Source organism: Lissotriton helveticus, chromosome 3_1 (assembly GCF_964261635.1).
Source record: "Lissotriton helveticus chromosome 3_1, aLisHel1.1, whole genome shotgun sequence".
Taxonomy (NCBI): Eukaryota; Metazoa; Chordata; class Amphibia; order Caudata; family Salamandridae; genus Lissotriton; species Lissotriton helveticus.
Genome location: NC_136061.1, coordinates 1,054,060,538 through 1,054,083,109, shown reverse-complemented (window position 1 = coordinate 1,054,083,109; position 22,572 = coordinate 1,054,060,538). Strand labels below are relative to the sequence as shown.

Below are 22,572 nucleotides of genomic sequence, written 5' to 3'. Positions count from 1 at the left end.
GCGAGTGAGGGCGGTAGAGCGAGTGAGGGCGGTAGAGCGAGTGAGGGCGGTAGAGCGAGTGAGGGCGGTAGAGCGAGTGAGGGCAGTAGAGCGAGTGAGGGCGGTAGAGCGAGTGAGGGCGGTAGAGTGAGGGCGGTAGAATGGTAGACTGAGTGAGGGCGGTAGAGTGAGTGAGGGTGGTCGAGTGGTAGGGTGAGGGCGGTAGAGTGAGGGCGGTAGAGTGAGGGCGATAGATAGATAGAGGGAGGGCGATAGATAGAGGGACGGCGATAGATGGATATAGGGAGGGCGATAGATAGACAGAGGGAGGGAGCAACATTGATTGTGGGTAAACACGCACATGGACAAAAGAGAGAGCACAACGTGGAATGGGGAGAAGCAAACCGACAAGAAAGCAATGTAGGGGATAGAAAAGACACAAGGACAAGCACAACACCGAAGGGGTGGAGACAGTGCCATCTTAACGCATGGGCACCCTAGTCAGTTGGCCGGGGGGGGGGGGCTGGTGAGCATAAGGGCACCATGCACTCATTTTGCATTAAACTTTTTTAATCCTGTGTGTGTGGTTGTTTAGGCAGGGCCCAGTGCCCTACTTTGCCTGGGGGGCTATAATGCTGTTAAGACGGCCCTGTTTGAGAGAGAAGCACACACATAAGAGCAACTTGGATCACAGTGGAGAGGTGAAGAGAAGTACATGAAGGAGAGGCGAGGAAGGTATATGCACTCATGGAGTACTTAACCCAAAAAAAAAAAGACTGCCTGATAAGTAAGCACTGGAAAGGCGCACGTTAAGAGGCCAGCCTTCAGTGGAGAGGGATACACAAGAAGAGGAAGTAAACGACACACAACCAGTCTTCGAAGCAGGGTTGACTCTGTTCATCAGTCGCTCCATTAAAAGCATACCATGTACTGCAACGAACACTACTTTTCATATTTCCACTGCACAGCAATCAATCTGTAGACAAATGAATGTTATGCTAATATGAATCTTCCCAGTGAGCTCTCACAGCTGCATCCTTCTCAACATTCACATATTGATTTCCATGAAATAGGCCGACAGGTCAATACATGGCTATAGACAAGTATACTGGATACATAGATGCATTATTTCATATAAGGGGAAGCTACTCAAGAATAAACAAACTTCAATGAAAACAAAAGAGTAATGATTTGAAAATAGTTGTTTAAAATACGGATCTTTTAGGGCAATAGAGAGCCCTTTTGAATGAAAGGATGGCAGTGGTGAGGGTGGTAGTAGTTTGGGAGACCTACCAAAAAGGTGATACAAGCATTTGCAATGCAATAGGTCTCGCTTTTACACGACTTTAAGCTATTGACATTGTAAATGACAATGCCTTTTATTTTGTTTTTAAAAACCAAAACGTAAATAGCTCAAAATCTCGTAAATGCGAGACCTATTGCATTGCAAATGCTTTTTTTTTTTTTGCAACTGCACTCAAAATCAATGTTCCTCTAAAATTCGTCTTGTGCTTATCAAAACTCCGCCTTCAAGCACCTGCACGCAGGCAGTAAACTTTCTGCAGGGGAAGGATGAGGGCATGCACTTTTCATAGCTCATCACAGAAAGGCTCCCATAGTTCACACGTTTACATTTGACTCCGCGTTCTAGTGAGGGCAGCACCTCTCAGCTGCGGCATTTCGTCCATGTTTGATTTACCCATTCCATTTTGGTATTTGTAGTCCTGCAGTGTGTAACGGTATGACCTTAAGAAGGATGGGATAAAGCGCTTTACTGTATGGTGCTTGCCGCTGGTGTAAAACCGGTCTGCAAAGCAGATGTGTACCCCCTCACCCTCTTCCACTCATGCGGCTGCAGATTTCTTAATGCCACTGGCGCAATTATGTTTCAGTCCTGGGTGGCGGGCATTTTGCTAATTATTTTAAAGTTGTACATTTCTGGTTGCACTTCAAATTAAACAAAATCCTACAGCTCTTAAGTAGTCCTGTGTTTTTCGTGACACTTCCAGCCTGTGCTGACATTTACCTTACACGTCCAATGGTAGGATGCAAACTACACAACCCAAAATGCAAAGTTGTTCATTTAATAGCTAGAACTCGCTGATGGCATCACCACCCCCTCCCCCCAAAGATAGGACTACAGCTCCCAGAATCCAACAGATGGGGAATTGAAATTCCAGGTCTAGGACATAATGTGCCAGTAAAATGGACTCAAATGTCTGGTTACCCCTCCCAATATCGACTAGTGAGGTGTTACAATAGTGCAGCCAATACCCCTCCCGAGTCCCCCAAACCTTCCACCCCATCACATCACCTACCCTCTACACAATTAACAGCTGAGCTGCATGTGGCTCATCGAGAATGTGGCATAACGGCCAGAGCTGCCGCCGTTGGTACTGCGAAAGGAGGTTCCAGTCTCCGCTCCGGCTCAATATCCTGTGATACTGGCCAAATCACTTCATCTCCCTGTGCCTACCGAAATCGAATGTGTCCGTGTGTAACGTAACTGACGCTAATGTAAGGCGCTCCCAATACCTTCCGGTCGAGTTTGCACTACATAAAACTGCAAAAGTAAAAACACTAAGAAAAGTAATGAAAACCGAGTTTTCCCAACCCTCATCAAACCGCCATGGCTGGTTCAATGTGCCAGCAGCAGTGACGAAATGTAGAATCGCGTTTATAATGGGTAAAGCTGGACCACAAACGGAGCTGGCCTTTAGTCAGGGAGTGCTCTGGGTGAAACACACTTGGCGCCCCATCCCCAACCCTACACTAATTTTCTTTAATTGTCTATGTGTCCCAGGTCGAAGTGAGGCTTCTTGCAGACAGCTCCTGCCCTGCGCCACTCTGGAGTTTGGCGCCCTGAGCCCAGCTCACATATGCTAAAGTTTGGCCCTGCCTACAAGCCCCAAAATGCAACGCTCGTTTGGCAGTAAAGCATTGGCTGACTGGCGCGGGTGCACGGGCATGGGTGCACTTGGCCGTTAAGACTCTGTTAGGCCAGTGGTCACCTCATCCTTCAGCTAATCGTCGATCTTCAACCCGAAGTGTGCGCTAAACTTAACACCTAGAGGCGAATCCTTTTGCAGGGAGCGCTACACAAACCACCGTGATAAAGTAAATGAATGGGGCCGATGCAAATTAAGCCAGAATGTTGAGTCTGTGAAGACGAATCCTTTTGCAGGGAGTAACATATGGCCTGCTACGAATTTGTAAAAAATAATCTTATGTCTATGATTGAAGGAGATATGGCGTGTCGGCCTGCAGTGGGTATACCATACCTCATCAGTCAAGGGCGGACCAAAATCGGCCTCCCAAGAAGTTTGAACCTTGGAGTGTTGGCCCAGAATAAGGTTTAAACTACTGTGGCATCATTTGGAAATTGGTCCGTTCCCATCCATGTCGAACATAAACAACGTCAGTGGTAGAAATTTGTCGGGTAGGTTTAGATCTGCGCTCGTAATGCGCTCTGGAGTCGGGGGGGCATAAAGTGATCCCTGTAAGGGGCATTTTGAAACCTTATGCCTTCCGTTCTGCAGAATACATGTCCATCAGAAAAAGGATCCCCAAAGGCGTGTAAGTCATCTTTTGACAATATATGTTGGACTAAGTGTTTGTGTGTGGTGGGAGCCAGGGATTGTCAGCTAGGGGAATCACAGGGGAATTTAACGACCGACCGTCAAGCTGGTATCTTCCAGGCCCAGCTAGCCGTCGATAGTGTCTGTATTTTGTGCGGGTCGAACGGAAGGCCTGCCGGTAATAATGTTTTCAGTTGTGTTGGGGCTGCACGATCCATTTCTGTCAGTGCAAATAACATAACAAAACGTGTAATTGTAAGCGCACATTCACCCAAGGGTATCTTGGCGCTGAATAACATGTTTAGTGCTGCAGGAGGAGCACATGTCTTTTTTCAGTGGACGGACTTGGGTTCTTTTAACTTGCATTTCATAATAAAACAAGTGATAACAAGATGTGCGCGCGCACTCATGAAAACGAAACCTAGCGTGGGGGCGGGACTTCCGTCTTGTGCGCGAATCAGCGCCCACGGAGTTCCTGGCCCGAGTAGCAGTGGTGACGCGGGGCTCCCATGTCCGAGGGAGAGCCCCGCTGAGGCTACAGAACACCGGATTGGCGGTAAGTGGGACTGTATTCGGGAGCGGCGGGGGGCGCGTGTGTGTATGTGTGCGCGCGTGTGTGTATGTGTGCGACAGCGGGGGTGTCTCTGTATGCGTGCATGTGTGTATGTGCGCTCGTGTGTGTGTCTCTAGTGAGGTAAGGGGGGGAGCGTGTGTGTGTGTGTGTGTGTGTGCGCGTGTGTGTATGCGACGGCGGGGGTGCGTTCTCTGTATGTATGGGTGCGTGCATGGGTGCTCGTGTGTGTGTGTCTCTGGGTATGCGCATGCGTGTTGGAGCTTCCGAGGCAGGAGATGGGCACGGCACCGTGCGCGCCCACGAGGGGCAATCTGTGCTCGTGCCCATCTCTTGTCCACATTCCCAAATACGGCTGACAATAGGTCTAGAAGCAGACAACAGCAATCAATGCTTCGCATTGAATGCAGGTCTGCTCGACCTAAAAACGATAAGGGCAACACAATGAATGACACCGAAAATAGGACAGACCTAAGGCCTACCACTGGCCACCAGGGATGAGGCACAGGTGGTAGCCTGCGGGTGGAGGAGGGCCTCAACTTTCCTCAGCAGCGGCAGCTAGGGCAGGGTCAGGACGCACAGGTGGTGCTGTGCGGAGGGGGAGCGACCTACCTAACAAGGTCAAGGGTCACTCCCCTTCTGTTACAAATATCGTTTTGTAGCTATCTAATTGATAATTAATAATAATTGACTGATAATTAATTATCAATTTATTGATAAGTTAATCTATTGTTAATTATGTAAATTGTGTATATATTATATTTGAAAAATTATATTTTAGGCGTGGTTTTTGGAGTTTGTGGGGTATAGGGTTGGAAACTAATTAAGTAATTATTGATCCATAAATAATAATTAATGTAAATTTAACCACTCCCAAGTCCAACACATTTCCTACTGTTGCACAGACTGGATTTGGAATAGTGTATTTTTGTATTTTCTTATAAAAATACAATTTTTAAAAATGTTATTTTAATTTCGTAATATATTTAATAATTGTTTTTAATTGTATCGTTTTTTATATTTAATTATTTAGTAATTTCATTTAATGTTTCATAATTGTGTTTTATTATTTTTTATGTTTCCATTCAATTTAGATTTTTATATAATTCAGCATTTTATAATTGTAAATTAAAAACCATAGTTTAAAAAATGTGATATAAATTAAAATATATATTTTTATTAATAGTGTTGCATTTTATATATATATGTATATATAAACATGTATATATATATAAAGATGAGAAGCGACAAGGCTTCGAAACGCGTAAGGCCAAAGGACAACAACACAGGACTTGCAAGCTGCATGTTTCTTTAATAAAGGTTTTGAAAACCGACCTGCGAGTGGTGAGCGGCCTCAATTCCGAGTGAATAGTTTGAATATATAAATATTTATATATGTTTGTGTGTTCCTATATGAGTATATATCTTTAAAGATTAAAACATGATTTATTATTATTTTAATGTTATATTTCGAATATTTTAAATTTACTACTTTATAGTATATATGTATGACAATCAATATTTTTGTATGTTTTTTAACAATATCAGTGTGAAACAATATGTTTTCGATATTGTTTTATTTGGCATTATTTTTGCAATCAATATTGTTGGCACAATATTTTTTGTATCACAATATTTGTGTGATTGATAATATGTCATTGATCCCGGCATCCAGTCAATCCTCAGCAAACTCAGGTAGCAGAAAATCTCCATAGTTTCTCACGATTTCACAATTAAGTACAGAATCAAGTCCTTGAAATGTTACACTGGAAACATATTGTGATTCAGACAGGTCTTTCAATGAGTCATGTTTCATGCCAGCTCCTCTCCTTTCTGGGAAACTATCACTATCAGTTGTCTAATACATAACAAATGCCCATTCACTAGCTAACAGAAGTATCTGCAGTGGAAGTGAAAAAATATCTTGTGCAAGACAACTGTTTAATGTGAAAACAAGCCTCTTACCCCTAACGTATAAGTCAACATTATGACATCCGTAGTCACCCTAACCTAAGTCAAAACATTATGTTTCTTAATTTGTGCGCTTATAATGTCTAAATATGATTACCTACTACATATTATCATTTATTATAAATGTGTAATTCAGCATAAAATGTGCACTTTTCAATTCAATGTGTTTAAATTACAACATGACGAAATTCTTTCTATCAATTGTCATACTTTATCAAGCCCAATGGCAAGCAAAGGAACAAGTGAAATTAGAAAAATGAAGTGTTTCTGCAATTCATCATCTACTCAGTCTACTCAACTATTTAGCAAAGGCTAACTCTAATTAAATTATAATCACATCTTACTGGGACAGGTACACAATTTATTCTCTTTGTTTTCTTTATGGGGTTTATTAGGCTGTATTTTATTTTAGAATGATTTGAGAGGATCTAATGTAGATGTTGTTTCTATTATGTGAAATATTACTTTTTTCGATACCTTTTTAATGAATCTTGGAATTAATCCAAAAATTGTCAATTTTGGCAGCATCTCCCCCTACATTAGATTTGCCTTTGTAGACTATGTTGTATTCTGAAAATCATAATACACGTGCAAGTAAAACAAAACAAACCGGCAGTGGTGCGGTGGTGGCGGTCCAACCACCTGATTCCAACTTGGTAGTCGGATCGCCCTGGGACCGCCACTGCCACCAGGGAGCCGCTGTTCCCTGGAGGTGGTGTGGTGGTCCTAAGGCTGCAATATACTTGGCGGTACCTCTGTGGTCCCACCAAGCATATTACAAGTTTCCTCTGCGCCAGAGATTTCATGGAGGTTCCACCTCCATGAAATCCCTGGCGGAGAGGAAACAAAGGGGGTCCTACAGGGCCCACTGTGCCTCCACCGCATATAGATGCACACAGGGAGGTAAAATATGTGCCCCCCTGTATGCATTCACATAGGTTCCTGCACAGTGTGGACTTTCGGGTCCATGCCGTGCAGGAACCATGTTGTGTGGTCCCATTGCGGTGCCTTTTTCAAAGGAACCGCTGCCTCTGAAAAAGGCACTGCCATGCCACCCGCCTGCCAGTCTACTTAAAAGTCATAATCTGGTAGGTGGCCGGCAGCAACCTTCGCCATAGCGGTGGCGCAGTGGCTTGCTCATGAGTTGAGGAGACAGGCACCTCGCTGCCTTGTCAAAAGAAACATGTTTGACGACCAAAACAACCCACTAGACCCAAATAGAAGTATGCTACAGAGCAGAGAGGGGTTGAAGGTCATAAGAACTGGGACAAGGAAGTAGTATTGGAGTAATAGGATTTCAAGCGAGCAAATAAAATATGACTTCCTCATCACTTTCTCAAGCCAGTCCTATTTTCAAAACAGATGCCTCCAGCATTGTTTGCTTACCATGGTCCCAGCTAGAAAGGGCAACAAAAAGACACAAAGGTGGAACAACAGAACCCCAAAAGCCAAAATAGCCCAAAGCAAAAAAACATTAATTGGGAGCCGAAAAGAAAAAGTACACAACCAGTGTGCCCAGAGAAACAGGCCCTGAAAGGGCGACCTCCATAAAAGCCTACCCTTATGAGACAATTAGAAAGCCAGTGAAGCCATCATACTCCATCAGCCTGTTACATGGAGAAATAAACATATATGGCACTAAAAAGTAGCAGCAAGAAGTTGCGGTGCACCTGACACATTCCAGACCATGCAAAAAAAGGAGAGCATTGCGTAGAAACTGCAGCCCACCCCCACTGCCAGCAATTTGCATTGCGTTACAACTCTATAGTTTGTGGAATCTCAAAGGGATGTGTTGCACTCAAACCCTACATGGAGGCTCTTCTACTAAAGTGCAGTGCTCCTCCAAGTCTGCCTCTTAGTTTCTAGCCATTGCTTTTGAAGCATGCCTCATTGTAAACAGTCTAACTTTCCCAAATAGCTTATAACTACCTTTGAGACCTGTGAAACCATGGCCTCAGAAAATTGTGCGGAATACCACCCGCCAAATCCATCCAATTCTATTTTCAAATTCTCAGAGTGAAAAAGGCAGAGAAATTTAAAACAAAATAAAGACAACAGACAGTCCTGGCTGCACAACTAAATGGCTCACTTGGCCTGCCAGAAAAGGCGATAGGCCTAAAAGAAAAAGGGCAATGTGATAACACAGTTACAATTGGGTACTTTTTACAACAACTCTTAATTAAAACAATGTACTTTGTTTTTCTTATTGCAAATTGGAGCTAGAACTAATTGAAATGTATAGCTATAAAATTAAGGCAGTGTTTTTCAATTTTGTGTTCTAAATGAGATTAGCACCTTATTGGAATTTTGGAACCTGGACAACAAATTGGAATACGTTATTTGTAGGTAAAAATAGAAGTAAGGGCCTACTCTTGAGGCATTGTGTGGTTGCAAGCTCCTTGTCTCTCAAGTTGTGTTAGTTACCTCTACCAGTAAACCCAGGATCGTCCTATAACCTTTGTAGATTTTCCCATCCATCATCGTTAGCTAACTTTAACTGGATAGTGAAGACAGTGGTGAACACATCTTGGCTGGTAGCTCTAAGCAGCCTCTCTGTGCTGCTGCACACCTCGTATAAAACCTGCTCCCTCCGAAAGTATGCCTGCTCCACCTTATGCTTCATTTAGGGATATGCAAACTGGAGTGTGTTGTACATGGACTTTGTCTCCTTTCTCAGGTTTGTACTTCCTTGTTAATCACTTGATGTCAATGTGAGTTTACCCAGTGACATCATAGAATGTTGGGGGTTTTGCCTTAGCCTACAGACAGTTGGAGGCAGGCTGAGTGACAAGGCAGTCACTCCTGGTGGGGTCTCTTAATTACCATCATAAGAATTGGATCTGTAACTACATTGAATAAAGCAACTATAAATATATCCATGACTCAAGAACATCATTTATATACCACAGAGTGCTGTAGGGAGAACTCCAAATAGTGATGTGTTTATTTTTCTCTTCTCTTCTGTGATTGATTAGTCTTGCTTTCTCCCTCATCAAAGCACTTGTTGGAGCTCTACCAAAGTGGCAGTGGAGAGGGAGCATCTTTTCTGTTGGCTGGGCACCCAAAGTAAGAGAAGGAGCTCTGCAGCAGTATATGAAGGCTGCTTTTCACCACTGAATATGGTGTGCTGCATGCTCCTCTGCCCTTGCTTCTAGTGAAATGCAGCTATTGCTGTCTATGTTGGGTTGGATGCGAACAGTCATATTGACTGAAGCTGCTGTACAGTAATGAATTTAAATCACCCTCCTCATCTATATGAGCCTTCCCCGGCAGCTTAGACCCATACTTATTAGACTGGGTAACAAGCAGGTGTTAGAGCCCAAAAGCGCAGATAATAATAACTATTGCCACCTCCCCGTACCACTTGGTGAAAAAATCCTTGCAAATGATAGTTACTCATTTACATTTCTAGAAGACATGTAAACCTGAGAATTGTCCATGCCCACTCAGTCAAATGCATGGGGGGTTGCAATATGCGAACCCAGATTCTAGCGCTCCATGTGTGACAGGATTCCACAGGACTGGGAACATTATATCAATTCTAGAGTATTTTAATATGCTTCAGAGAAATAGTCAACTTCTTCACTTCTTCATATTAATTTTGTACTTGGTATAGGATGTTATGATCCTCAATTTTATATCATTTCCCGTCTCCTCGTCACGTCAAAGGAGCATGTAGTGTCCCTTTCTGTGGTGCCATCTAAGTCAAAGGTAATGACATGGCACTTCCTGGGATGCCATTGTGGATTAAACTCGCAATGCCTATCTCCATGATTTTGGTCAAAGGCTATAGATATGCAGATGAAGCACTACATTTAACAGGCCTTCTTATTACACAACCAATTTTCCTGTATTCTGTACAAAAACGTCCCTCTGTCCAATTTACTATTATTTGACAATCTATTAAAAAAAGTGTAACAATGGAGAGGCCCATGAGAGGAATAGAGCAGTCATTTATTTAATAGTTATGTATACAACATTGCTAGTTCAATCGTTTAATCCACAAGACTTGTCAACACTTTAAGCTATAAGCTTTGCACAAATAGGCCCGCAACTGTATTGTATCTCTTTCCTCAGTTAGGTTGCTGCTTCTCATACAGGAGGAGCATCATATTCAATTTGTTTCAATCTTTACATTCACTAGGGAATAGCAATTATGCATTTGGTTTCATAAGGTGCAATGAGGCACGTGCCTTATAAATATCATGATATCAAGAATAACATGTATTTCCCAATGTATATGCAACACATGACAAAACACAATCCCAAGAGAGGTATAGAATTAAGGAGGAAAGTGAAAGTGATGTATACTATTTATAGAATTTCAATCAGATTTAAAATATCTGCTACAAGATGTTGGCTCATGTGCATTAACAAATACTTAGGGCCTGATTTTGAGTAACCCTGGGCGTAGTTCGAGTAGTAGCGCTACGCGTAGCTATGCAAACTGCATAGTGCACTGTGCAAAATGCTGTTTGCACTGATTGCACAGTGCCGGATGCTTGTCCGCACTGTGCAATCAGTGCAAACTGCATCTTGCACAGTGCAAGTGGTCGTTTTCTGCCGCTCAACTAGATTTCTACTCGAGTGGCAGTTTTCTCAAGGCGGACTGGTAGTTTCTCATCGCGAGCGGTCACGAGCTTACGCGACCACTCGCAATGAGAAACCTGGCCTCCCCGCGTTGAGAATCTTGCCTGGAGGTTTATTTTCCACGCTTGCGATCGGCAACTTGAAGTTGCTGATCGCGAACAAGGAAAAAGTTTCGCCGGGATGTCATTTGGCACGCTTGCGGTCACCAACTTGACATTGAGGACCGCGAGCAAGCAAAAAATGACCGCTATGTGTGTTTGCACTGTGCTACGTGCAATTCGCGTAGTGCGAAGTAGCGCAAACTTCGCAAACTACGCGAGGGTAGCGTAGTACTTTGCCCAGGGTTAATTTTGAGTACGGTGGTCGATAGGACCGCCGTACTCCTGGTGGCGGTCCAACCACCGCCATGATGTGGGCCCGTCCACAGTATTATGATCAGACCGCCAGGAGATCGCCGGCCCAGCAAGATCTTTCTCGTCCGGCAGTCTGCAACTGGCATGCATATGCTGGCAGTGCCACTGCCGGAACTGCCAAACGTATTCTAATTTGGCTTTTCATCACCCTTTTCATGGCGATGAGCCTGCCATGAAAAGGCTGGTGGACAGGCAGCTAAGGGGACCCTAACAGCGCCCCCTGCTGGATTTTAGCCTGGAGGTGCATGTGCAGGGTCACATTTGTGTCCCCTTGTTATTGCACCCCAGTTCCTGCACAGTGTGGCATGCATGGCACAACATTTAGGAACATGCTGCAGAAGCTGTCACAGCAGCTATCTACATGTTAGGCTCCGCTATGAGCTAACAGCCCACTGCCGTGAAACCACTGCAGCAGCGCCTGTCTGACCTTGATTACACTTGTAATCTGGCGGGCTGGCACACAATAGCTTTGGCGGTCCTCCAGTTGACGGAGCGGTGGCAGCGGCGCTGGAGGACCAACAAAGTCATAATAAGGCCCTATGGTTTTGTGTTTTAAAATTCTGCTGACAGTCAATATCAATCTATAGGGAATGTTTCAACTGGATAGCTGATGTTTCTGGAAAGCCACATATTTTCTCCCAACACTCAAAAACTGTCTCTTAACCTGTCACTATCAATACACTATACTAAACTATACAATTTCCAAAGAAAACATTTCTTCCTAAAGTGTTCATTTGGTCATATGGTCAAATAAATATTATGGGCACCTTTTAAAATGTTCCTTTCTGTCTTTTCCAGACTCCGTGGCTATGGAATACCAGACAGTGTTGGTACAACTATCCATATCAGGTAATTGGATATTTTGTTGTTGTTTGAACACATATGTATATTGCAACAATAGGAAATCATTATATTTAAAATAATACTTAAAATAAAGATATTAGCAACATTTTCTAATAATAGAAGGTAACAACTAGATGATGATTTTACCTATGCTATGTGCTTTGAACCAATAGGCTCAAAGATGGTATCATATACAAATTGTGCCTGGCGCAAAAATAAGCTTCAGTCCTTTTATTCTAGATAACATTTCGAGGGGCTATACGGAATTTCACTCAATAATTTGTGTATGAATACCGCCATTTAGAAGTGGTATTTACCACTGGTGGCAAATTGCTATCCGTTACAGAATGTGACATTCGTATGCAGCTTTAAATTCCACTCTTCCGGTTATAAAATTTCAGCTTGTGCCCACAAATATTAAATGTAGGAAATCCATCTTTTTGCATGGTTTTCATGGCTAACTGGCATTTCTACTTGTGGGAAGTTGAGACCTGCTGATTTTCTCCAATCTACATATGACCTTACTTAATTTCGGAACAATTATACAAATGTAATTGCCATATTTGAATGTTATGTCAATTTTTGGGATTGAGCTCAAACAATTCAGCCTGTATAAAGGTCAAATTCCAGATATAGTATTCCAGTGGACATTTTTTTTGCATTTACATATGGAACAAAAAAATGCAATTTAGGCTTATAAACAACCACGTAGAAACACAGCCATACAGGTATGTATATTTTTTGGGGCATTTAAAATGACAGATCTAATACTCATGCAAGTCATTTGAGAATGTGCTCAACACTTCTTCTTAGTGAGCGCATTATGCAAAAACTGCTGTCCTTTGGAACTGAATATTTGTCACCTTTCAATAAAAAAGCTTCTATGGGCCGTGAAGCAATGTTTTATAATGTTAGACATTTTAAAGCTTAAAATATATTTTTGCCATGTTAGAAAAAGAGGCATGCATGCCTGTCTGCATATACCATCCCTGTCTGCATATACCATCCCTTAACACGGGGCTAATAATACCAGTACTCTAATTACAGTACCTGGCTTTCAGCTGAGTGTTACCTCGTAGAAAAATTAACACGTGATGAGCCATAACCGAGTATGAGTAATGTTTGTTTAACTGTAGATACACAACTGCATCTATAACCTGAATTTCTTGCTTTGGAATGTGCTCCAATGTTTAGTTTCTCTCTCGCTTATTTTACAATCCAGCTTTCACAGTGGGCAGTGCTGCCAAAATAACATAATCTCCGAGCAGGTCTTCCAAAAGGGTAAGTCCTTCACCAGATACCACAGTGTGAAGCGTGGGTAACTTGCTCCTTAAATGCCAGTTAGTAAAAGAAGAGTGGTTGGTGTTGCAGGAGCTGCTTGCTAACTTCTTCTATTTAAACATGGTAGGGCAGATGATATGAATTATTAACAGCCGCGGTCTGTGAAGGTAACAGCGGTGGGAGGACCACGTAAGGGGGTATTTCAAGGGACGATTCGGAGGGAAAATTAATTATTTATTTAAATTTCTCTCTGCATCGTCCCTCAAAATACCCCCTTACATGGCCCCACCGCTGGTACCTGCACAGACCCCGGCTGATTAATAACTATTGACAGAGCATATTTGCTCCTGGTTGCTTTGTGTCTATAATTGAACAGCAGTTGTGTAGCGCAGCAGTGTCACACTTACGGGTATCTGGGTTCTGTGGGTGCAACGTCTCCGTCGAAGAGCCATGTTTTGAGTTTCTTCCTGACGTCCGCCAGGGAGAGTGCTGTTCGAAGATGGTAGGGTAGGTCATTCCAGGTCTTGGCGGTGATGTACGAGATGATGCGGCCCTCGCTCCAGCTGCGACAGATGCAGGGGGTGTGCGCACAGGCTAGTGAGGAGGAGTTCAGGTGTCTTGCAGGTAGGTGGAGGTTCAATCATTGGTTGATGTAGGCCATTCCTTTATCATGCAGAGCTTTGTAGGCGTGCGGGAGGATCTTGAACTGGCACCTCTTCTGGATGGGGAGAAGGGATGCCAGTTCAAGATCCGCACATGTTAATCCTGCAATGTTTCTGCAGGCAATGGTAATTCTACACATTATTTCAGCATTCCAAAAGGAATACATTGCACTGCATTTTAAATGTTAATGACATTGATTCTTCGAAAACCAAATGTGGTAGAATATTTTTAGGACTGTGTAAAAATCATTCGAAATTCCACATTATGCAAAATGGCAAGGATTTAGCCTGTGGACATACCTGTTTTTTTCCTAAAAAAAGCACATTTCATTTCGCATAAACCATAGTGGTGAGCCAAGGGAAGGCTAACCAGAGCAACAATTGGGGTGCAGTTTTTCATGGTTCCAAAGGAGTCTTTTGAATTATGAGAGCAGCTGGGGTCAATGGGTTTCATTGTCGAACCCATAACCCCAGCAGGGTTATTCTTGCGACCATTTAGGCTGTCTTCCCCAGTTTAGGAGTAACTCATTCACCTATTTCTTTAAGGCTTTGTTTAAGCTCACCACCAGGCTGGCAGACACACCATTAGTGCTTGTAATTACTGAGCATAAGGCCTATTTTATATCACTCTATAATGCGCAATCACACAATATATAATTTCACACACATTACTGTTTTACCAGGGGGAGCGGGTAATTCCTATGTGTAGCCACTACACAAAGGCGCATGTTACAGTTTACCCAAAGGAGACCAAAGGTGATTAGTTGTGCAGCCTTAGAAGGGCAACTAATATCACACATTACATCATTATTTTACCTCTCAAATTTCTTTTTACGGATGTGGTACTAGGAAACTGGTTGTACATTCCAAAAGGTAAAAAAGATGTGCACCCAACTGAATGAGCCAATAGCTACAGGTCAATAATTTGAATAGATACAAGATAGAATAGTGGACTGTACCGTGTGCTAAATTAAATAACTAGTAGCCACATTGACTTGACATATATGGACAAAATCCAAATGTTCAAATACTATAATTGCACGTAGCCAGACTATGCAATTCCCAGCAATGACGTGGTGCTAATTCTCTCTCTCACTCGTGTCTATTAAAAACCTATCTGACACATTGGATGTTTTCTCAAACATATTGGGGTGCTATCCTGATAGATGTGGATTAAGATCAATGAAATGTTTAAAAATAGAACTCACATCATTATACATTTTACTATGTCAATATCAGCATAAATACCTTTGGATAGCCAGTCAACTTGGAGAGTAGCCGGTTTCTTAAGAAGTGGCAACATACATAATTGAAGACAATATAAAACAATTTCCATTTGTTAGGAAAAAGGCATTATGAAATTCATTAAAACATATTATGTTGAAAATAATCTGGCCTATAGCCAAATAAATCATAAATATTATAAACATATTTACATTTTAAAAATTATATTCCTCATTATCCCTTGTCAGCAGTAAGTGACAGCTGATTTTCAAACCTAGCTCACTTGACAGGCGCCCGTTTGTGAAAATCAACTGAGGATTAGTGACTCTGTTTCTAAATTTTATTTTGTAACTCTGTCCCTGTAACAACCTTGTCATGCTCCGTAAATAAATGAGAGCATTTGCCAATTTGTAGGTACTTGTGGTGGGCGCTTAGGCTGGTGTCAAATTTTGCTTGAGCAAAATCAAGGAGAAGGAATGGATGTATGAAAGAATGTCTATGTTAAGTGTGAAATATATTCTTGAGGTGATAATTACTAATTTGGCAAAGAAATATAAGTGCTAAAAAGTGGCAGCTAAAGCTGGCACCTTCCGTTGGATGGGCATGAGCCCTGTACTGCAGGCATACGGTTTTGGTCATTAGTAGGGGCCTGAATGGCACGATACAGAGAGAGTCATGAAAGCCTAAAGGTGCTTCTGCCATGAGTTAGAGCTGTTGGCTATCTTAGTCATAAGCCCAGTGTGGCAAAAGAAAGTTGGTTGGTCATTGGACCATCTGCAATTATTTTGATGTTCAATTGTAGGAGAAAAAGGCTTCAATGTTAAGGTGTCAGGTAAGATGTGCCAACAAGGGATTTTATTTAGAAAATATAACTTCTAATAAGTTGTAGTCAAAAAGTTAGGTAGTTCAGTTTAAATAAATCTTGAACCAGCAATTGAATGAATTACTTGTGCAATAAATGCGCAGAAAAACGAAATACAGAACAAACACGGGCATGTCTTATAATCAATATAGAAATGTATTTTTATATGTAAATCACATTAGGAAGGGTACAATCAGAACAGAAATTCATTCAATGCAAAAACATGAAAAAGGTATATTACAACTCAACCTATAATTCATGAGTAAAAACATCCATTCCCAAATAATCAAAGAAGTGACGTATCTCCTGATAGACAAAGCAATCACTTAAAATACATTCAATATTAGGGAAGTGGATGATACAGTCAACGTTTTGGTCTTCTGTGGTGTGAATCCCTCAGACCATCTTCAGGACAATAGATATTGCATCTAGCAAAGACCCCTGAGAGAACACAATGCATACAGTTATATATATGTCCGTTAAATTCAATTCTAATGTATTGATTCAACAATAAATCCAAGACAACCCGTGTTAAAACAAGACAGCGTACATGTATAGTGACTATCGTTTTCGACCCCGTACTTTACTGTATTGTCATCCAATTTCAATTTAAGAAAGCAAAATATGCCAAGCGTCAGATTATCTCACCCTCTCCACATTTTAAAACAGGAATTTCATATTTAACATTTATGTGCTTACTTTTAAAGAAAAGCCAATCAGACAGTGATTCAGCACAGTTGGTTCGGTATCAAAGGAACTCACTAATGCTCCAGACCTTGAATGTCGGAGTTCACACTCTGAAATTGAGATATATAAATTATTCTAAGGTTGCTTATTGATAATTTAATTATATTACCGCTCGATGGAATACATTTCTGGTGTACCTGGTCAGGTGATTGACAAGCCAGTGATGTCAATTACAAAGGCGTTCGAATTAGTCCAAGATTCAATCTTTTCGACAATCACTCTGAAAACAAGTGACATCACATCAGTTTCAATGTATTGTGCATGTACTTAATTTTTTCAGTTCAAAAACGGAAAGGCAAATTCTTAAGCAGTTGCCTAAAATATGCATCTCATATAAATCTTCTGAAATTGAGATCACTAATATACATGGTAATCATTTACTTGTATTAGTTAGCTGTACTCCTACATAGGGGAACTAAACCTGAATACTGGATACAGTTCCTCCAAAGAACAAGAAGGCATATTGCCTAACTTGGATACTTTATTATTAACGTATGTAGGTCATCAAGATGGTTTTGCTTCTTAACAAACTCATTGTTCAATACGAACATGTCCTATTTTAAATAGACACGGATTCATGAACGCAGATAAAGCTATATCCAGCTTTGGATCGTGTCTGAGATTTCACTATCGTCTTCTCTCGTTCCCCGAGAGACAATAACAAATGACAGTGACTGTTTACTGGTGCCGTATCTAGGCTGTGTGTTTCAGACAGCCGTTAAAATCTATGCTCCCTTCGCATAAATGTCTGATTAGGTTAGCGGAGAACACACTCCCATCAGTAAATGGAGATAAGTAGCTCTCTCAACGATAATACATCAATAGTCAGACTATGCCACAGTCTTTCTACATTACTAGTTGGTTGGCTCAAGTTCTGTAACAGTCTATTATTTTATTTATTTATTTATTATATTTCTTAAGCGCACTGTCACCTGGCAGGCATCCTGGCGCTAAACCTTTCAGAAATACGCAATAATAGGGCCAAACTGCAAACATAATAAATAATGCCACAGGTATCCTGAGGGCTTCAAAACGATATTGACTTACATTTCCTCACCATGTTGGCCGATGGGCAGCACTCCTTCGGTAATGGTGTGTGAAGGTAGCCTGCTGAGCAAGTGCGCTTTTATTTTTAGACACCCGGATGTGAAACAAGGAGAAACCGGAAGTGTTGGGGCAGCTATTCTCCTAACATGGCAGACATCTTAGTCTGCCTACCTACCGTAACTTATTGATTGTTTACAGCAAAGTCCAATGGTTACATTTACATATCCAATTAGTGGTATTGCAAAGTAACCAATATACAACTACTTGGTTGATAAGAGACCATTTATATCTACGACGTCATACAGAATTTAGTCTGAATTAACCCAATGGACTAAACTGTACATTTCTATGCGCTCATTGTAATCGGCGTGTATTCAGATTGTGTTAAAGGAGGCTAAAATGGAATATTCCTTAGTTGTGTTTATGTTAAAGGCCAATGTTAAGGTGGCCTTGGGACACCTGCAGTGTATTAAGGCGGATAAAGCAGTGAGAGTAGAACTATAGCCATAGACCCTTACTTACAAAATCACAGTGGGGGAAGGAAAGGGAAGTAAGTGGACAAGCAAAGATGGTATCAGAAGCATATTAGGTACTCGTTCTCATTTAGTTTCCACTTGACTAGATAGTTATGCTTTTCTTACAATATACCCCTATTGTTTTTGAATAGGCCTTGTCACCAAGAGGTGTTGTGGTGACTCATTGAACCCATAAACAAGTGGTGGGTGGAAATGTGAATTTCTGTGAGAAGTCTGTATTCAACGATGAACAAAATATTGCTTCTTCCACTGTCATAGACCTCCTGAACTCTCAATTGAGATCCCTGGTAACATCCTTCATTGATTTTCATCCTTCTTCCCCAGTCAAAAGCAGTCTGTTCACATGTACCCTTCCAGGTCCCAGAAGATCCCTACGACACACGTAGTCCCCCCAGGTTCCATCCTGTCCTGTCATCTTTAGCCTCTACATCTAGGCCCTTTGGGCTCCACTCACTGCTGAAAGCATGCACATTCATCAATATTCCAATGACCCATAACTCTGCTACAAAACTCTCCTTTTTTTACTGATATCCAATGCCTTAAATAATGCCTGCATCTCATCCAGACCTGGATGCCCAACACCTATCTTAAGCTCAATCAAACAAAGACGTAATTCCTGTTATATACCAAAAATAATAATAAGAAATAGTTCAAAACTTGCTCATTGGCATTAACTCTTATGGCTTCAAACCCCTGCTTTCACCTAATCCCGGACCGCGTGGATTTATCCTGGACACCAACATCACCCTAGAGGAAACAGAGACAACCTGCTACTAGCTCTCTCTACTAAACAAAGAGAAACAGTTTCTCCCAGAATCTACCCCAGAACTGTTGTTCACCCTCATACTCTCACATCTGAACGGTGGGAATGGCTGCTAGTTGTCCTCTGTTATATCACAACGGTGCTGTGCATGCATGCATCCCCGGTCCTTGTCCGTCCGGCACAATGGTCAGAGTCAAAACTCTAACCGCAACTCTCAATGAGCCAGAACTTAGAACACCAACTAAAAGCATACCAACATAATTCTAAGAATCACACTGTGCATCTGTTGATGCAGTACGAGATAAACTGCTCATGTGCAGTTTAACACATACCACACTTGTGCCACCTCCAGCCAGACTCTAACAGACTGGAGATACAGAAAATTAAATAGAAAAAAGATAAGGCAAATGATCTTTGCTGTCTATCCCCCTACAATATGGAACAACATCCCTATATCCATTAGGACTGTCACAGCGCTGCTTCAATTTAGGAAAGAGCTTAAGAAATATGTCTTTAAATAAAATTACATCACAATGATGTAACAGGACACTTCTGCTCCCAGAAACCGTTTACTTAAATCACTTTTTAACTGTTTCCTAGCATTTGCCCCTGTACAGGACTCCTATGCCTTTTAACTATGTTAGTGCTATATAAATAACACACACACACACACACAAAAGTATATAAAATTATGCAAAAAAGAAGCAGAGAACCAGCGACACTCTAGATCTGCTCACCACAAATGTCTGCTTTTCTATCAAAGTCTTTAAGCTGAGGATTAGCGCAGTGCCATCCACGCTGAGATAGAAAGGGACAAGGTCTTTCGCCATTCTTACAGCAAAGTCTTTAAGCATAGGACTCGCACAGTGCTGTCCATGCCTAGCTGCAAAATGACAAAAGTCATATACCACTCCAGGCACATTACTACAGCTTTGGATTGGTAAAATACTAACCAAGCCAACCTGAAATTAGTAAAAGCAACCCCTGACATAGTGTTTCGCTCTACTTGGAGCTCTTCAGAGAGGTCTAGCTTTGTCCAGACACAAGAGAGCACACATAAGTCAAAACAATACCCTTTCAGGCAGAGAGTGATGCATAAATTATGCAAAAAAGAAGATAACGCTGGGTTGTTCTCAAGTTTAGGTGGAAAGCAGCTCCTCTATAGAGCACTCGAACACCAGCGACACTCTAGATCTGCTCACCTCAAATGTCTGCTTTTGTACCAATACTTCGATAATTTATGCGTCACTCTATGCCTGAAAGGGTATTGTTTTGACTTATACTGGGTGCTCCCTAGTGTCTGGGCAAAGCTGTACCTCTCCGAAGAGCTCTAAGTAGAGCTAAATACGATGTCAGGGGTTGCTTTTACTCATTTCAGGTTGGCTTGGTTGGTATTTTACCAATCCAGGCTGTGATACTGTACCTGGAGTGGTATATGACTTTTGTCATCTTACAGCTCGCCATTGACAGCACTGTGCTAGTCCTTTGCTTAAAGACTTTGCTGTAAAAGTGGCAAAATACTATGTCCCTATCTAGCTCAGCATGGATGGCACAGTGCTAATCCTATGCTTAGAAACTTTGATAGAAAAGCAGACATTTGAGGTGAGCAGATCTAGAGTGTTGCTGGTGTTGAGAGTGCTCTATACAAGAGCTGCTTTCCACCTAAACTTGAGAACTAACCAGAGTTCTCTGCTTCTTTTTTGCACAGTGCTGTCCATGCCAAGATGCAAAATGACTAAATCCATATGCCACTCCAGGCACAGTATTACAGCTTTGGATTGGTAAAATCTCACTAGTGCTCACTCCTGCAAAAATGCTAGAAAAACATATTAACCGTGAGCTGGTCAAATTAATTAACACTCATGATCTCCTGGATACGTCTCAGAAACCGTTGAGAAGTGGTCACAGTACAGAGTCTGCTCTTGTTGTCATTGCAGATTCCATTTGTTGCCAGATTGACCGGGGGGTTGCCACCATCTTGGTGATGCTGGACCTATCAGCAGCATTTATTTATTTATTTTGAAAGGTTTTATATAGCGCAAACATGACCCTTATGGATATCAGAGCTCTTTACAGTAGAAAAAAGATATGATTGGTCACTAAACAAGCAAACGTCATAAACATTTGTAGTTAACCAACCCAGATACAGTAAGAGCCAACCCAAACATGTAGAATATGTAGCGAGATCATAAGTTGCATCTCGAAAATGCCTCCATGAATAAGATAGCCTTATTGTCTGTATGGTATAAAAGTTAGTTATGTAGTCTTCAGGACGATTGTTGCAGCTGGTTATTTAGGAGAAACCCTTTGACTTGTGTTTTGAAGGAGGAGGTCGAAGGGTTAGAACGGACATCGGGCGGAAGAGCGTTCCAAATACTTCGGGCCAGACCCGAGAAGACGCGGTTATAGATTCTTTTCGTTTTGAATTTGTGAAATTTGAGCAGGAGGGTGCTGGAACTTCTTAGGGTCCTATTCATACCAGAAAGTTTGAGTTTTTTTTAGGTAAGTTGGGGTATTATAATGAGGAGCTTTGTGCATCAGGCAGGCAATCTTGAACCTAATCCGATCTTCGAACGATAGCCAGTTGAGCTGAATTAGATCAGTTGTAATGTGATCATGTTTTTGTGAGCCCGTGATGAGTCTGGCTGCAGAGTTCAGAGTGTCCCTAAGAGGGGCCAGTCTAGCTTTGGACTACACATCCAAGGTCATAATTCCATATTCTGCAGTGGAGATCACTGGGGACTGGACTGCATGTTGCAGGTCCACAGGAGGCAGGAATGGCTTGATTCTCCTAAGAGCGTTGAGATGGTAGTTGGCTCCCCTAGTTGTTGCGCTGATGTGGTCTTGCATATTCAGGAATTTGTCTAGCTTGATACCTAGAGATCTTGTGAAATCAACAACATGTGGATCGCAGTTGAGGGCAGAATATTGTTTGAGCCAGCCTTGAATGGGTGTGGAGTGGGTGGGTGGGGCAATCAGGAGGAATTCAGTCTTGAGAGTAATAAGCATAAGGTGATTGTGAGTTAACCATTGTTGAGTTTTCAGAAGAACACAGTTCAGAGTTTTGATGTCTTCCAGAGAGGTCAATTTCATATAAAGTTGCGTATCATCAGCGTACATGTGGTATTGTATGTTGCAACATATTAGGATTTCTGTGAGGGGTTCCATGAACACGTTGAAGAGCGTAGGTGAGAGTGTGGTACCTTGAGGCACTCCAATTGAAAGTAGTGTACTGTTAGCGAGGGAATGGTTCACTTTGAATCTTTGCATTCTGTTCTGTAGGAACAAGGCAAACCAGTTTAAGACTGGGCCCGCTAACCCCCTCCTTTTTCCAGAAGATCAATCAGGTTTTTGGGTATGACCGTCCGAGGATAGATCAAGAGGGATAAGTAGGCAAGGATCATTCTGGTCAAGTAGACTGAAGGCTTCATCAACAATGTGGGTTAGAGCCATTTTAGTAATATGCCCTGCTCTAAAACCAGATTGGTATTTGTCAAGCAACTGA

The 22,572-nt window shown here is 41.9% G+C and overlaps 1 protein-coding gene across 1 annotated transcript in view; it reads left to right on the top strand.

Annotated features, from left to right (window-relative positions):
• CERS6 (ceramide synthase 6) overlaps window positions 1-22,572 on the top strand; it is an 853,755-nt gene that overhangs the window by 475,173 nt on the left and 356,010 nt on the right. The window contains exon 5 of the mRNA XM_078681623.1: window positions 11,901-11,951. Within this exon, the coding sequence (XP_078537749.1) occupies window positions 11,901-11,951 (51 nt within the window). The remainder of the gene's footprint in view (window positions 1-11,900; window positions 11,952-22,572) is intronic.